General features: G+C 45.4%; 1 protein-coding gene across 1 annotated transcript in view; it reads left to right on the top strand.

The window, feature by feature from the left end:
* The first annotated feature begins 312 nt into the window (after positions 1-312).
* The window catches only part of kcp (kielin cysteine rich BMP regulator), a 128,187-nt gene continuing 110,413 nt past the window's right edge, over positions 313-18,086 (top strand). Inside the window, exons 1-2 of the mRNA XM_063072925.1 lie at positions 313-840; positions 16,581-17,134. Coding sequence (XP_062928995.1) covers positions 729-840; positions 16,581-17,134 — 666 coding nt within the window. The 5' untranslated portion in view covers positions 313-728. The remainder of the gene's footprint in view (positions 841-16,580; positions 17,135-18,086) is intronic.

Below are 18,086 nucleotides of genomic sequence, written 5' to 3'. Positions count from 1 at the left end.
CTCTACCTCCTTCCCCTCACCACCCCTGCTCTTCTCTGCCTCCTCACGCACAGCGTCCTCCGCCCTCCCTCTGTCCTCTTTTTCCATCTTTTAATCCTCACCTTCCTCTTTGCTTTCCCTCCTGGCCGCTGTTCCTCTCCCAAGCCTCCATTCTCCCTACCTCCAGCTAGAACTCCACCCCACGCCCAGTCTCGTATTTCTTTCCCCGGGATCTCGGTTCTCGGCCTTCCCCGCTCCGACTGGCTGGAACTCCAGTCCTGGTTTTGCGGCAGCTCTGGGTCCGACAGCGGGATCGGATCGAGACGAGCGGTCTACACCCCGAGTGTTCGGCAGCCGCTCACTGCCTGCGGGACCCATCCCACGCAGCAGCTAAGTCCGGGCTCTGAGGATCCGCTTAGAGCCAGACCCCGACCCCTTGGTTCTATCTCCTTCCTCTCACCACCCCTGCTGCCCTCTACCTTAAACCTCACCCCGTCCTCTGTCTCGCTTCCCCCCACACACACACTTTTAATCCTCACCTTTTTCTTTCTGCTTTCCCTCCCCAACTCTTGTTCCTCTCCTTCCCCCTCGCCCAACTCTCCACTCTTTCAGCTCTTCTGTCAGCCTTTTTATTCCCACTTCCACTCACTCTCTTTCAAGCTGTGTGGCAGCTGGACCTCTTTGGGGGTGGGGTATCGCTCGGAGGTCTTTATTCGTCACCCCCTTGAGCATCCCTGCCGGTGTCCAGGATGTGCTGCTGGCTGGCACTACGTGTCATGGTACAGGCTCCTCTGCTGTGGCAGATAGTGTTTGGCACGACCCCAGCCCAGATCTCCCTGCCCTACTACCACCAGGAGAATGGTAAGTGTCAACGTCTTTATTTGTCAGCAGGATGTGCCATTTATCGCTGTCCCAGAAGAAAGGAGGAATTCTCCCGGTCCCCCTCCTTGCCCTGTGATCTGATCAGTATAATCTCTAGTCATCAGTGACTGGCTGACTCTGCCCATCCTTCTAATTCTCCTGTCTCTCATCGCTAACTTTTGATCTTTTCCCACAAGTTCCACTCGTCCCAGGTGTTTCCCGCTCCCTTGGACAAATAGTGAAAGATATTTTTTTTTGCATGGTGATATCCTGATTGATGTCCCCAGGTCTCATCCCTTCTGCCTCAGAAAGCTTTTTCTGCTTCACTTGTTCTCCTTTCCCTTATTCGGGCAGACTAATCAGGAACTGAACTTAAACAGCTTGCGGGTGAAAAAACAAACAAAGGTAGGAGTGGGGGCCTCTGAGCCGGAGAGGCTGTGGGTTTAGCTCACTCCCTGTGTCTCACTTGCGAGGGCTGGAGAACGGCCCCTGGTGAACTGTGGATGACAGTGACCCACAGATTGCAGATCTGCCCTTAGACACTGAGAGACTATTCTTGTTCACAGAAGTCTGTCGCTTCTTATTAGTGTGGTATTATGGAAAGGTCTGTCTGTGACTGTGTGAGGAGTCCTGGTGGTGTTGGAGTACAGGTTTGTTGCTGTATTATGAGAAGAGAACTGGTGAATTGAAGTCTTTCACAGTAGAACTCCAGTTCCATTGAGCTGCGATCTGTTGTGTGGCATGACAACCGTGCCAAATAGTACTTTGCTTCTTAAAGAAAAAAGTTTGTTCATGAAATGTGCAGTTAAACAAATATTTATGACATTATCTTTGGCTCCAGTAGCATGCGGACTCTTACGGGCTGCCCAGCAAAGTACTCCCTGAATTGATTTGACGCAAATGCCACATTTCACTATATGGTTTGATTTTGTATAATCTTCATCTATATCGTTCTCATTCCCAAGGCATGTATTCACAATAATATTTACAAGTTGTTAGCTTGTCATTTGTTTTCCAGTTCCATGCATTGTGCTAGCAATAAATTGGAGAGATACTCAGGGGCCGAGGGGTGAGACGACCCTTTACCGTGGTCTTATCCACCGATGCTTTGAGCTGGCTGCACTGAGTATTGTCGCACCCTGCAACACTCACACCCAGACCGTGGTAGGTGGCAGTCTGCAACATTTGGCTGTGGACATCTTGCACTGGAAAACCAACACACCAAGCCTGCACCTTTTATGGAGTTGATCTTTCAGCCACGTTTCGTGGTATAATGGCCGATCACCTGCTGGGTACAGGTCTCTTTCGATACAGCAAGGCTGCAGTAGTGGTGGTCGCTGGTCAGGTATCAGGTAACAAGTTTTTGAAGAATACACCTCACACCGCCCTGAACACATCATCGGTGATGTAACCTGTGGGGTCAGCGGCTGCTTCGGGTCTTTCAAGATCAGACACCCTCGCCCAGGCCACCCAGCCGTGGTTGATCGAGCCACAGCTTGTGTTCAGGTAGCGTGTGCTACAGATCCCCGTGGACTTACCCTCTTCATCCAGAGCCATCTTGAGGCTTTCTCTGCTATCTTGGTGATGTTGCCGATGGCTCTCTGCCTCCTTGTACTGAGATACAGTTCTGCTCAGTGTAGGTCTACGACTGTATAACCTAATTCTCGCTGGATAAGATCTCAATGGAAAACAAAGATCCTAATCATCGTTACAGGCCTATTATTTTCTTATATTGGCACAAATGCCACTGTGTACAGTCTGCTGCTGTGTAATACAGTAGGTGAATCATTAGGAAATGAACTCCCGGGTACAGGTCTGCCAGAGAATAACAGTGAAGGACAGCGTTGGTCAGCCCCGATCCGCCCCCACATCAGTGGAGTAGCTGTGAGCCTTTGGGGAGTTCCCCTCCACTTTTCTCTGCACATTGCTCCACTTCAACTCCCACAAATCTGCCATTAGAATGGAACCAATCGCCAGATGGAAGATTGTTCAACCTCTGTGCCTTTGCTACAAGGCCAAGGTCACCTCTATAGCACACGGACCACACTGGTGCTCCAGGCCGTGATATATATTTTTAAAAAGGACATAAAAAGAGCACAGTAGCGAGGCAGTGTTCATGGATGGCTCAGAAATCTGATAGCAGAGGAGAAGAAGCTGTTCCTAAAAAGTGTGAAAACACAAACGAGAGAAAATCTGCAGGTACTGGAAATCCGAGCAACACACAGACAAAATGCTGGAGGAACTCAACAGGCCAGGCAGCATCTATGGAAAAGAGTACAGCTGATGTTTCGGGCCGAAACCCTTCAGCAGGACTGCTGAGTTCCTCCAACATTTTGTGTGTGTTGCTCCTAAAAAGAGTGTGCAGCTTACATTAAATATCATCAAAATAAATGTTTAATATCGAGCAACACACATGAAAATTGCTGGTGAACGCAGCCGGCCAGGCAGCATCTATAGGAAGAGGTGCAGTCAACGTTTCGGGCCGAGACCCTTCATCAGGACATCAGTGGCCTGACGAAGAGTCTCGGCCTGAAACGTCGACTGTACCTCTTCCTATAGATGCTGCCTGGCCTGCTGCATTCACCAGCAATTTTTATGTGTGTTGCTTCAGATTCCAGCATCTGCAGATTTCCTCATGTTTGTGTGTTTAATATTGACCCGCTTTCGCTTTGCAATGGCGCCCGCTGATAACAAAGGTGCATAATGAGACCACAGAAAACTTCGATCATTTTTCGTACTTGCTAATTGTTTTTCAATGAATGTCGATGTTGATGATGAAGTTGACTTTTGCCAGCACAGCTTTGGCCATCTGAGGACAGGTTTGTTTGAAGATCCAGACTTTCTATCTGGCCAAGTAATAACTGACCTCCTGTATACCTCTGAGACATGGCTGCTTTGATGCATGAGAGAGATACCATTAATCTTGACTATGCCAAATCTTGTAATCCACAGGCAGGATAAGTGAACCATCCTGTCCTCTCCCAGGCCAACCTCCCCAGCACTGAGACTCTGATTACAATCAGTCTGCTGTGATGTGCCCTGTAGGTCTTTTGTACACCCAGTACAGACTCCGAGATAGATCCCCATCACCAAGCCCCATTATGCCAAGAGATTACCAGATGGATAGGGGAAATGATTGAAGGAACTGGCCCATGATCACTCACCAGATAGAAAGATCATTTGTGCTGGCAAAAATGACAACATGCACAAGAGCACCCAGAAACCCAGTACCACTGATGTTACAACCACGCCACTTTTCAAATACCTCACTTACTTAAGAGCCTCCCAACCCCGCTTCGGAGTTTATTATACATTTATTAGCAGAGTTGTATGCGGTATACAACCCTAAGATTCATCTTCCCACAGACCATTGCAAAACAAAAGAACCATGGAACCCCATTCAAAGAAAAAAAAAATCAACCCTCCACACGCAAAAAAAAAACAAATTGCGCAAAAGGCAACAAAAGAGCAAGCAAGATCACAGGATATAAAACACAAAACCAAAGGGCATATTGCAGTCCAGCTCAGTGTCCATTATCTGCAAGCCAGCCCGATTCCAAGATCGCCCAAATTAGCAGCAAAAAAGAAGTGACCAGAAACTGGAATCATAATGCGTGTCCAATCTAGAGACCGCGGCGATTAAACCTTGCTCTGGCACTATCCTCCGACAGCATCGAGGGAGAGGGAGAGAGAGAGATCATTGGATGCAGGGACCTTCCCTCGGCAGCAGCGAGCGAGATGGAGAGAGAGTCCGTCACACATGGACGCCTTCCTCTGATAGCAGCAAATGAGACAGAGCGAGGGGCCGTCACACACAGCCACCTTCCTCCGACAGCAATGAGCTAGACAGAGAGAAGCCATCACACACGGACGCCTTCGTCTGACAGCAGTGAGCAAGAAATCGGTGGGCAGCGCCTCGATGATTTCAATCTTCAGCGCATTAAGCAGCGAGATCGGCGAGAGAAGGAGTCGATCTCAGAACACCCAGTCGGCTGGAAAACACACCGCCAGAATGTAGATCTCAGGCTCCAGCAGTAGCAGGACTACGTCTGAAATAAAAGGAAGACGTAAAAGAAGTGAAACGAGTCGCTCCATGACCCGTCTTGAGGATGTCGCCCTTGGTAGCGCTGTTCACTGCCGCCACCTTCCTAGCACTTGTAGCACAATGGCATAGCGCTTTAGAACGCTGGAGAAAGGAGTTCAGTTCTCTGCGGAGCTGGTATGTTCACCTCATTTCCTCCGGGTGCCCCAATTTCCTTCCAGATTCCAAAGATCTATGGGTTACGGTTTGGTGAGTTGTGAGGATGCCGCATTGGCACTGGAAGCCTGGCGACACTTGCGGCCTGCCCCCAGCACACCTTCAGACGGTGTTGGCCATTGGCACAAACGATGCCTTTCACTGTGCGTTTCGAAGTCCTTGTGACAAATCAAGCTCGTCTTTCATCTCTGCCGGTCCCAGCTTGGCCTCAGCAGCCACAGAGGTGGAGTGGAGTAAGACATAATCGGCTCTGGGAGCTGATGAAGAAGGAATAGCATGGGTAGTAACAGGCCTGACACTGCATCGTATACATAGTAGTATACTAGGCCATTCAGCCCATCGAGTCTGCTCCACCATTCGACCGTGACTTCTCCCCATAACCTTTGAGGCCCTTACTAATCAAGAAACTATCAACCTACACAGAGGTACAATACTGGAACCAATAGGTCTGTCTGTGGATAACATTGGAATATTAGTGTTCTTAGCAATCAGGCAAGAAGTGGAAATGAGGTCAAGTTTAGATTGTTCATGATTTTATTCAACAGTGGAGAAGATTAAAAGGATTATTTTTCAAAATGGTGCCCAGCTGCAGTGTCCATCAAGATTGTGACTCAGACTTGGTTAATTTTTTATTTTGGAAGGGCTGGCTTTGGGGACAGAGAGGGGAGTTAGGAAAATGTTAGGGTTTAGGGACAGGGATGTGGTAGAGTTAGAGTTTAGGCCTCTGCTTGATATTTGAAGGCCAGTGACGTGGAGTGGTGACAACGGACGTCCGGAGTTGAGGTTTCCACCCCAGGCTGGTAAGCCAGCAAGGTGGACACAGGTGAAGGACATCCAAAGTCTGTGCCTTGCTCTGTGCTTGAAGGCTAGCAATGTGGATAGGGTGACGAAGAGCATCCAAGGATATCAGGCTGACCCAGGTTCGCAGGATCAGATGTCCGTGCAAACAGGAGACATGAGAGTGGAGAGTCTCGGAGTTCGAGCCTGGAATTTGGGGTCCGCTCATCGGCTAGTCCGGGGGTCAATACTGAAGATCGGGGCCCAAAGGTCGATCAGAAATCCGGGAGATGAAGCCTGTGAGCTGGAGATGGAGGAGTGTGTCTGTGTGTGTGTGTGTGTGTGTGTGTGTGTGTGTGTGTGTGTGTGGGGTGGTGGTGGAAGGGAGGAAAGGGGCTTGTTCAGTTGTTGTTGTTTTGTTGCTTGTTGTGTTCTGTGTTGTTCTGCTGAGCATTATGGGCTTGTTACACTGGCGCTGGAGTATGTGGTGACACTCGCAGGCTGCCCCCAGTACACCTGTGGATGTTCAATAGGTACATTTAATGTCAGAGAAATGTATACAATATACATCCTGAAATTCTTTTTCTTTGCAAACATCCACAAAAAGAGAGGAGTGCCCCAAAGAATGAGTGACAGTTAACCATAAGGACCCCAACTCCCCCTTCCACACACAAGCATCAACTAGGCAACAATCCTGCCCCCCCCAGCAAAAAGCATTGGCATCCTCCACCGAGCCCTCAAGTGTGCAGCAAAGCACCAATAAAGACACAGACTTGCAGTACCCCAAAAACTACTTGTTCACCCGGTAATTCGACATCCCACAGGCTCTCTTTCTCTCTAATAAGGAAAAAAGAGATGTCCCTGTTTCACAGTGAGCGGGTAGACATAACAAACAACTCGCTGATTTATGGTGTTAAAAGTCTGTGGCATCGCTTTTTCCGAGCTCTGTGCCCAGAGAATCGAAACCAGGGCTCAGGGCTCAGGTCTCCGGACTCACAGCCCATGACAGCTAACCCGCTGCTCTCCATGTTCTGTCTTCTCCCGCAACACCTCAGTCAGGGGCACCAGCCTTGAATCAGCCAATCTCCAGAGCCACGAAAATCCGGCACCCTGAAGGCGTGCTCGTCTTCAAGGCCCCGTCCTTGGGGTATCAAACAGCGGCCAGCCATGAGGCCCTGAGAGCAGGTCCCATTCCCACAAAGAACTGAAGTCAGAGTGTAACTCCAGGTCAGGGTCTTCAAAAGAACCTTGAAAAGGAAAAAAAAAGAGATAATCAAAGATAGAAATAGAGCTGTTTCCAAAGATGCAAGCAGAGGAGTTGCTGTTTAGATTTTGAGGACACTCAGTCCTCGTTTATTGTCATTTAGAAATGCATGCATTAAAAAATGATACAATGTTCCTCTGGAAAGATATCACAGAAACACAAGACAAACCAAGACTAAATCTGACAAAACCACATAATTATAACATATAGTTACAACAGTGCAAAGCAATACCATAATTTGATAAAGAGCAGACCATGGGCACAGTAAAAAAAAAAGTCTCTAAGTCCCGATAGCCTCATCATCTCACGCAGAAGGTAGAAGGGAGAAATTCTCCCTGCCATGAACCTCCAAGTGCCGCAAACTTGCCGACGTGTTGGAAGCACCCGACCACAGCCAACTCTGAGTCCATCTGAGAACTTCGAGCCTCTGACCAGCCCCTCCGACACCGAGCACCATCTCTGCTGAGCGCCTTGGCCCTGCCCCAGCCGCCGAGCAACAAGCAAAGCTGAGGACTTGGGGCCTTCCCCTCCGGAGATTCTGGATCACACAGTAGTAGCAGCAGCAGCAGCGAAGCAGGCATTTCAGAAGTTTCGCCAAATGTTCCTCCATGCTTGCTCTCATGTCTGTCTCCATCAAATCAGGACTGTGCACGGCACCCTACTTGACAGACAACAGATATCACCACCGGAGTGGCCGCTGCGAGCTGTGTCGCACCGCCATTTTCTCCTCCTGCCCATTTAGCACCATCTTGACTTTTCTCCGCCCTCCGATGTGTTGCCTGTTAATGCCAATGATGCATTTCATTGTATGTTTTGCGTGTGATAAATAAATCAGAATTGAAAAACCTAAGTATGTCATCCACTCCTCTTACCTTCCCTCATCAGAAGGATAATGTGGGGATTTTCGAAAAACAAAACCAGAAAATGTTGGTGTACAGAGGCATGTTGATGTGTGAATTTATGATGCAGGAAAAAACCCACAAGGTACAGCAAGCATTAATGATGTCAAAGAGAACATTGGCCTCAACTTCAAAGGAGGTAGAGTACAAAATTAAGGAAATCTTGTTGAGACCATACAGGCTTTTTCTGAGACCTCATTAAGAATGGTGGGCAGTTTTGGTACCCCATGTCTAAGCCAGTGTGTGCATGGCTTAGAGCCAGGGCCACAAAGAATCACTGGATTGGAAAACAATCCCAGGAGTTAATGATTGTCTTAGACTCACTGGAGTTTAAAATAACAGGAAATGCACTGACGAAGATACAAGGCTCTGGAAAGGGTTGACAAAGTTAACACTGTGAGACTGTTTCCACCGCGTGGAGTGTCTTGATCTTAAGGGATAACAGATTGCCATCTGTGGCCAGAAGGATGGAATATTTCTTATTGCAGAAGTCGGTATATTTTTAAAATTCTCCATCTCGGAGGTTTATGGACAGTTAACCTTGAAGTATATTTAAGGCTAATGTCATAGAATTTCTGGATAAGTTGGGAGCAGATTTTAAGGATATGGGGATCTGTGAATTGATGGGTGTGCTGGATTTCAGAGAGGCCAGCCTGTCCTGGGGCTGGATGGCTGCGAATGTGTATGTGAATGGGTGGTGTGTGGGACGAAGGAACGGGGCTTGTTTTACTGCTTTGTTGTTGTTATTTTGTGGAAGTAGAAACAGTAATAACCTTCCAAAACAAGGAAACTCTATTTTACTCTTCACAGATGCTGGCTGACCTCTGAGGTATTTCTACAATCTGCAGGTTTTTGGTGTACAAGTAGTGAGAGGTTAAATAATGACTGAATAGGACCGATTGGGAACTAAAAAAGGGGGGATCACCTTGTGAAGACAGATGGAATAGCTGAAGTTCTAAATGTAACTTCCAATCTGTCTTCACCAGTGAAGAGGATTCTGCCAAAGCAGCAATAACAGAGGAGACAGCTGTAATACTGAGTGGGAGGTAGACTGTCTGCTTTGCTTTAAAAGCCTGTCAAGTTAAAAAGTACTTTGGCAAATGCAACAAGTTCGATATTAACAGAAGTAAAATCCCAAGGATTAAGTAAAACATAGCTGTAAAAATGACTCTGGAATGGAGAGTACAAAGTAACAGTGAACAGTTGATTTTTTGACAAGTCGATGTGGTACACTATTCTGATGTGTGTTCGTGCATATCATATCAAAGTTTGTAGATCACAGAGCTAAGAGATATCTTAAGTATTGACCTGCATAGCAATTGACTTCAGGAGGTGCTGGTAAAACCCTATAACATTAACTTACTTTTCTACGGATACTGCCTGGCCTGCTGAGTACTTACAGCGTTTTTCTATTTTATTGAAGATTTCTAGCTCCTTTGTTTCTCCCTTCCCCTTCTACCTCAATGCAACTCAAAACCTGCCTGTTTTCTAACTATCCTAATGAAAGGCCAGCCACCTGAAATGATAACTCTGTTTCTCTGAGCACATATGCTACCAGAGCCTCTTGACCACCTACAGCAGTTTTCATTTTCATCTGTGATTCCCAGCAGATGTAGTTTTTTTTTTGTTTCTTGATTACAATATTTCTCTCCTGTTAAATTTGAAAATCAAAGTTTATGTTCTTCTATCCCAAATTCACCCTGACCCGGCTCTGGGCCGTACCCTCCAAATATCCGGACCTGCCTCTCGGTTTTTTTGCACTACCTTACTTTCCATTTTTCTGTTTTCTATTTATGATTTATAATTTAATTTTTAATACTTACTAATTTTTACTTTTTTAATACTTAATATTTGTAATCCAGGGAGTGGGAAGCACAGAATCAAATATCGCTGTGGTGATTGTACGTTCTAATATCAATTGTTGGCGACAATAAAGTATAAAGTGCATGCAGTTTTTTAACAACCTGTTTCAGTCATTAATGTACATTCTTGCTGAGGATATCACCAGTTTCATTAAGGATCAGTAAGATAGTGAAATAAAATATCAGAAAAGACTTTATTTCCAACTGCATTAGATATCTGGTGAAAATTCGGGCAGCCATGCAGAGCAATTTCAAGCAAATCTCCCCGGGGGTGGTGTAACTTGGTGTGAGGTTATGTTATGGACAGGGTTAGTGCTGGTCAGTCATAAGATTTGGACATGTACATTATATACTGTTAATCAACATTCAACATAGTCAGAAAATTGGTAGTGGTTTATTACTGTCACATGGACCAAGGTACAGTGAAAAGTTTGTCTTGCATACAGTTCATTCAGATCAAATCATTACACAGTGCATTAAGCTCGAATAAGGTAAAACAATAACAGTGCAGAATAAAGTGTAAAAGCTTCCAAAAATGTGCAGGCAGATAAATGATAAAGTGCAAGATCACAACAAGATATATTGTGAGACCAGGAGACCATCTTATCATGGATGCTGTCCATTCAAATGTCTAATAAAGTGAAACCCAAAATAATCTGCAGATGCTGGGGTCAAAGCAACACTCACAACACGCTGGAGGAACTCAACAGGTCGGGCAGCATCCGTGGAAACAATCAGTTGACGTTTCGGGCCGGAACCCTACATCCTGACGAAGGGTTCTGGCCCGAAACATTGACTGATCGTTTCCATGGATGTTGTCCAACCTGCTGAGTTCCTCCAGCGTGTTGTGAGTGTTGTCTAATAAAGTGAGATGGAAGCTGACCTTGAGCCAGTGGTAAAATGAAAAGTACAAAAAAAAACTGCAGATGCTGTAAATCTGAAATAAAACCACAAATGCTTGAAATGCTCAGCAGGTCAGGCAGCATCTGTGGAAAGAGTAACAGAGGTAATGTTTTAGGTCTGAGACTTGTAATCAGAACTAGGGAAAGGAGAAAATGGCAGAAGATGTGAGGAGGACTTGGGTACAGCAAAGGGAATACTTCTGTTAGAGTGAGACTATATGAGTAAATATGACATTGGAAACAGGTTATTCTGCTTTGTCGTTTGGGGGTTAATAATAGCACAGTAGACGGAGAGAGAAAGACCAAATCAAACTCACGGGTAGCTGGATGGAAAAATTGTGAGAGATTACACCAAGAGCTTATGATGGTAAGACATAGAGAGAGTAGGTGGCCAGATGAAGGGGTCCAGACGGTTAAGGAATTCATAAGGCAAGAAACAAGGTCCATTGAATGAACTCCACACACAGAATGCAGAAGAAACTGAGCACAACAGGCAGCATCTATGAAGGGGAACAAACAGCCGACTTTGCAGGCCGAGACCCTTCCTCGGGACTGGTACATTCATTCAGCAGTCCTGAGGGAGGAGCTCGGCACAAAACTTCGACTGTTTATTCCCCTCCGTAGATGCTGCCTAACCGGCTGAGTTCCTCCAGCATTTTGTGAGTGTTCCACTGAGTGAGCTGAAGCTATCCCAAAAAAAAAAGTCAATGCTAGGCTGAAGGAGGGTAAAAGAAGAGCTCACCTTCCATTGAGGGAAAAGAGTGTTGAAATGGGGAATTAATGTTGCAGCTGAAATCCATTCCAAGGATTAGTTGCTTGGGATCAGAGAAGGAAGCCAGAATGGAGAGTGGAAGCACAACAAGGAGTCAAGGGGTGAGACTCAGATCAAGATGAGGGAATGTGGCCTGGATAACAAACTGAAGAAGTGTATCCAAGAGTTATTGAAGCTTACAATCTGTTAAAAGGAGTAGAACCATATGTCACATCCTGCTAATCAGAGTGTTACTTTTATCTTTCTTTTTCCTAAGTAACTAACAACTACATTTCAATCAGTGGATTCTGATTTGGTGCCATTCATTTTTTTTTGTCAATGATCTTATGTGAAAGCCTATCAAAGGTATTTTACAAAACATGGAGCAGATAGAAACATATCAGACATGACCGGTCTTCCACAAATCCATGCTGTCTGCTGAGTTAGCTGGTGGCATTGCCTCTGTCATGCATGTTCAACTCTATTAATTCATCCAGAAGTAACATTGGATTCCCAGGTACCATCTCCCAGTTACTGCTCTTCAAGGCTGTGCCACGGCAGATTAGAGAGTGACTTAGCTAGTACCTGGAAAAGTTTAGTGAGGATTGAATCAGTTAACCCACAGTGATATTGTTCCTCCAACCGCAGATGGCAGTGTGGTTCTTAGGCAGTCTTTACATGCATCTGAAAATAACAGGAGACAGATTCCTCCTCATTAACACCAGTTTGACGGAGCAGTATTGAAGATTTTCCAGATCTCACCAAGAAAGAACAGTGTTGAATTCCCACCACTGTCTGTAAGGAGTTTATATATTGTTCTTTCGGCTGTGTGAGTTCCTCTGGGTGCTCCAGGTTCCTCTCACAGTCTAAAGATGGTGGGTTAATTGGCCATTGTAAGTTGTCCCGTGAATGGGCTACGGTCGAACCCAGGGTTGCTGGACGGCACGGCTCGAAGCTACATAAGGCAAACTTTGCGCTGTATCCCGATAAATAAATCCAGAGTGGGACACATCAGAGCGAGTTGATGGGGTGGAAAAATTGAGGAAGTTGGTGTCAACTCAAATCGAGTTTATTGTCATAAGGATAAGTATACATATGCATAGGTGCCATGAAAAAGCCATTTGCAGCAGCGTCATAGGCACGTCGCATTATATAAGCAGCATTCATATGAAAAACACAGTTGTACACATTTTTTACATGACAGGACACAAGTTGAACAAAAAAATGCCAGTCCATTTGGTACAAACTGTACCCCTGTACAATCTGGTGACAAGAGTAAACAGCCAGAGGAAAATCTGAGTGAGTAAGTAATCTTGATTTCTGTGAGGGCACAACTCTGGGTCGAAGAAGAGAGCAGTGAGGTGAAAGAAGTGGTGGGTGGGATGTGGACAACAAAAATACTGGAGAATTGACCCAGCCACCCTGCCGAGTGGCAGAATTTTCGAAATGATACTGTCCATGTTTGGTGAACTCCAGCACTTGAGGTGGGATTCTTGCGGAGGAGAGTTTGTACCCATTCTTAGCCGGAAGCCCTGAGCAGTAAGAGGGTTGGGAGAAAAGATTCTCGAAGGACCTGAGGGGCAACTTCTGGATGAGGCAGAATGACTTCCTGTCCCTTCAGACAGTCCTGCAATTTAAATGCTAAGTTCCAGTCTGGCAGAGAATGGCAGAGTTTATTGGTGTACAGAACATGGAGGAAAATAGCTCGAGACTGGATTTATCAGGGCCGTGGAGGGCTAAACGTCCCGCAGGTCACAGCAACAGAGAAACCCCGTCACATCTGTGATGTGCACTGCAATGCATGCTGGGTTAGCACTTTGCCATGTACACGTTTCAAAGCAATAAGTCTCCCACGCACCATAACTTGTTTGTTTTCCATTAAGGCTGAACAGTTATGTTGTTACAAAATGGAGCCATTTTACCTTTCAAAAAGCTGTTTTATTTGAATAGATGGTAGGCATATGAAATCACATGAATGTTGGTGTCGCTCGTCTTTTTCACGGCGTATGATGCCACAATGCTTTCCTCACATCACAAAGAGATATCACAGCACCAATGAGTTCATATTATTTATTTCCACACATCACTAGGTGGTCTTCAGCGTGCTCCCTCGCCCCCTCGCCCCCTCCCCCCCCGCCCTGGCCCCGTTTTACTTTAGAAAGGGTGTTGCTTAGGAGGGGCAGTGATTTGAGAATACACTTAAGAGAATGTTGAAGAGGTAGGGGAGAGTTAGGACATGTTTGGGGGAGTGGGATCAAAGGATCCCAGATGACAGCAGCCTGAGATTCTCTGCCTGTTAAAGAGATTCATCTGCACCATGTTATGGAGGGGGAGATGAGAGAATGCAGACAGGAATGTTTTGTTCTGTGAAGCCTGTTTCAAGTGCCTTTGCATTCTTCAGAAACAGCGAGAATCTTGCTCGGCAAATAAACTCCTCTTGTCCGTGGTGCTCCTGTCTCTGAGAAATTGATTCATGTGGTTGAGGTTTCACACATTTTATTGTAGAGTTTGCCCTTATCTAACTTATGATTGATAAGGAATAAAGAGGAAAGGAGAGAATGGACTATTTGATACTCCACACAGAAAAATGTCCTGTTCCAGATAGATAAACCCGATGATAGCACGATTTCTCAAATCCTGCATCATTTTTAAATTGCCCGTGTTTTTACCTCTCCATATTTCTGTATTCCCTCCAGATTTACAACCTTACTACAATTGCTCACCTCCAATCATTCTTGCACATCTAAATTCATTTTTACATCGTGCCTTCAGATGACTGGGCTCTAAACTGCTCCCACTGTAAACCTCGTCTCCTTGCAACCTCCGTCACTTTCTTCAGGGTACAACGGCTACATCTATTTCTTTTCCCAATTTTTTTTTCGGTTGCCTGTCCTAATATCATCCTACAGGACTTAGTGCCAAGCATTATTTGAAAATGCTTCTGTAAAGAATCGTAGGAAGTTTTAGACCATAAGAACAGGAGCAGAGCTCAGCCATTCGGACCGTCGAGTCTGCTCTGCCATTCCGTCATGGCTGATCTATTATCCCAAGGAGCTGTGCTGATAAGGGGACTCCCACCAAGCCAGCCAGATCAGCTGAATCAACCCTAGTGATCAATGGGGTGACAAACGTCACAGTCAGATTGCCCTCACATCTTTAACCTTTCGAAAGGTTAAAGTTTGGATTTCTTCTCTTCTTGTCAACGCTTTGAGTCCAGCTTGTAAACGGGAGCTCACAAGCCCTTGCGGATTGCTCTAACCGTTAACAAATTCAACTATGACTAAAGCACCCTGAATTATAACAATAACGCGGTATAAAAATATGACAAAAGTAAATCAAAGTCAAAAAATAAACTCAGGGTAGCGTATGGTGGCAGATACATACTTAGATAATAAATTCACTTTAAACTTTGAAGCTTGAAGTAAATTTATTAGCAAAGTACGTATATGTCACCATATATGACCGCGAGTTTCATTTTCTTGCAGGCATATACAGAAAAATAAAGGAATGCAATAGAATTTATGAAAACTATGTATAACCAAACACAGACAAATAACCAATGTGCAAAAAAAAAGATGAACTGTGCAAATTAAAATTAAAATAAGCAATACTGAGAACATGACTTGTAGAATCGTTGAAAGTCAGTCTGTAGGGTGTGGAATCAGTTCAGAGTTGAGACAAGTGAAGTTATACATGCTGGTGGATAACTTCACTCCATCCAGTTTATTAACCAACATTTTCAGGAAAATAGTTTCATCATCTGCAGTCTTTATTAACATTGATGAGTTAATTATATAAGGAGTCTGACCAGCCTACTCCTGTCACTGCTATGACTGGACCCTGACGAGGACTCAGGGATTTCTCAGCAAAAATTGCCCCACAGTCATTCAGCACTAGACTATGAACTGATTCTCGCAGTTTGGTATTTTCCTAATTCTATCGGGGCACTCCATGTTCTAACCAGCATAACAATGCCAAAGGTACCACCGAAATAGGACCCCAACAGTGTGTCAGCCTGAAAGTGTTGGTGAAGCTAATGGCTGTTGAAACGTACCTGTGTAGCAGCAGAAAAATGGCATAGCAATTTTATAAAAATCATATTTAATTTAGACTTTAAAATACTATAAATCTAGTTATACGTTAACTTCAGAGCACTCTGAACTGGAAGTTGCTCAGTTAGTTCAGTGAGGTTCCAGGTTAATCCATATTGCTCCGTATTGCTGTGATGTTAAATATTGTGGGTTGCGTTGAGGAAAGGTACAACTAGGATTCCTCCTGTAACAAATTGCTGTCCTCTATAATCGCACTGCAGCTTTCCTACTCCACTGTCCACACCCCTCTGACGCCGAGCGTTGGACCCTAGGTATTGACTGTTTGTCCTTCCACAGTTGTTGTCTAATCTGCTGAGATTTTCCGACACTTTTAAAAAAATTAAACATCATTTTATTTCAGATTTTCCTCATCTGCAGTTTGTTTGATTTTCATTTCTAGTATTCAAAATACTAGTGCTTGTGTGCAGGGAGGTGGAGGGGGACTTCGGAGGCTTTGGTGTTTTTATCATTCATTCTTTGGGGTTTCTTGTTTCATGGATGTCCGTGAAGAGTAGGAATTCAGGTTATATACCGTATACATTCTCTGATGTCAAAATGAGCATTTGGCTTTTCCCTTATCAGCTTTAATAAATTCAGGATTTACAACTCTATTCATTCCATTATTCGTGTTTTATGTTTTACAAATTCATTGTTTAAAATGATTTAGTAAAATGGGCATCAACCTGAAAGTACATATATCAAGCAGTGTTTTGAAAAATAAACATCAGATTACCATGCCCAATCTTGTTAAATAAACCCACGGATGTGTAAGTCACACTGGTATGCGTGTCAACTCTTGTCCTCCGTTTGTAAGCCTCTTTCAGATGTGCCCTATAATTAAACACCGATCAAATTTTACAGAGTGTTGCTCTTTGAAGAGCAGAGTTCGGTTTCTGTGTGATACTTCAGGCCATTACATTTGTTTTTGTCTTGCAGTAATTGATCTTCTGGAAGCCCTTAACATCACAAGGTCTGTAAAGGGAGTGAGCAGAAGCAAAGGTTTGGAACCAGGCGCCCCGGCTTGGAAGTTCCGTAAGCGTGTACCGCATCTGACCCTACCACGGGATTACGCCATCTACTTCCTCACCTCCATGCAGGGGTCCATTGGCTTTCACTTTGTGGCAAAACAAAGCAAGAATTCAGAGGGGACAATTATCTCCTTCACCTCTCCCACCACCACCAGAAAGGATGGACGTCCACTTTTACAGCTCACATCCAGCACCAGAAACAACCAGCTGCAACTGGATTACCGGACTGTGCACAACATGGAGCCGGCATCCGTTGTCTTTCCCGGAGGGACTCCCTTTGGCAATGGGCAGTGGGGCCGAGTGGCCTTCAATCTGGAGTCTCAGAGAATAACACTTCTCATTGACTGCGAAGAAGACATTGTGTTTGAGAAGAACCTGGACAAAGATGCCATTAGCCTGATTCTTCCCATCGATTTGGAGATTCACTTCTCCAGCACAGAAGGAGGGGACAGCAAGTTCACGGTAAAAGAACATAGAGCAACTCAGGCCCATTGGCTCTAACCTACTCCAAGGTCAATCTAACAATGGTAGAGGTTTCAAGCCTCTTACTCATGTTCTTCAACAGAGTTCTATTAGCCTGTTTGGCCATAGATTTATAAAAATTACTAGATGATTTAAAAAATGAAGGGCCATCTGGTTCACCTTCTCCAGTTCTGGTAGTTCTCCATGTGTTGATAATGGAGAAACCAGTCTCAATCAACTAGTCGCGCGGCAGACCCAGGCGTGATACAGGAAGCCACATTGTAGGGTGTTTTGGGAACTTTGGTTCCTATGAAAGCACTTGAGTACATTCATTTCCCCCACAAGATCCCATAGCTCTGTGAAAGCTGACCCGTCTGCCTTTGAAAAATTTGACCTCCTGAGGAGGATTTATTGCTCTTTGCTCAGTGGAGTGAGCCCGCGGAGAGAGTTGCAGGCATTTTCTTCTCCATTGCTGCACACAGGTGGCCTTCTTGAATGGCGCCTTTGCAGTGCCAGTGTAAACCCCTCCCCCCCAGCCGTAACGATGGTGCACCTGACACAGAGAGAGGTACTGGGGCTCAATCACCATTCCCCGTTGAATTCACTGGTTTACAGCTCGACACTGGGAACACCTCATGGATTCAGTGGGAACAGATGCAAAAATTTAGTCTCTCTGCCCCACCTCTGAAAGTATTGGCCCACTCCCACCACCCTCCAGATAGTGACGTTCCTCCCCCCACCCTTAAAGATACTGACCATTCAGCCCATCTGTGCAATGACCAGCACCCCCTCACCCCTCCCCTGAAGGCATAGCCCCTTCAGACACTCCCCTGAAAGTACAGCCCATGCCCCTCCTCTGAAAATACTCGGTCCCCTCCATTCTTCCCTGAAAGTATCGTCCCTTCCCCACCCCAGTCTGAAGGTACCAGCGTCCTCTAAAGGCGTTAGGGAA

The sequence above is a fragment of the Mobula hypostoma genome, chromosome 20, assembly GCF_963921235.1.
Source record: "Mobula hypostoma chromosome 20, sMobHyp1.1, whole genome shotgun sequence".
Lineage (NCBI taxonomy): Eukaryota > Metazoa > Chordata > Chondrichthyes > Myliobatiformes > Myliobatidae > Mobula > Mobula hypostoma.
Note: the sequence above shows the minus strand (reverse complement) of the source record. Positions and strands in the feature narration are given on the sequence as shown.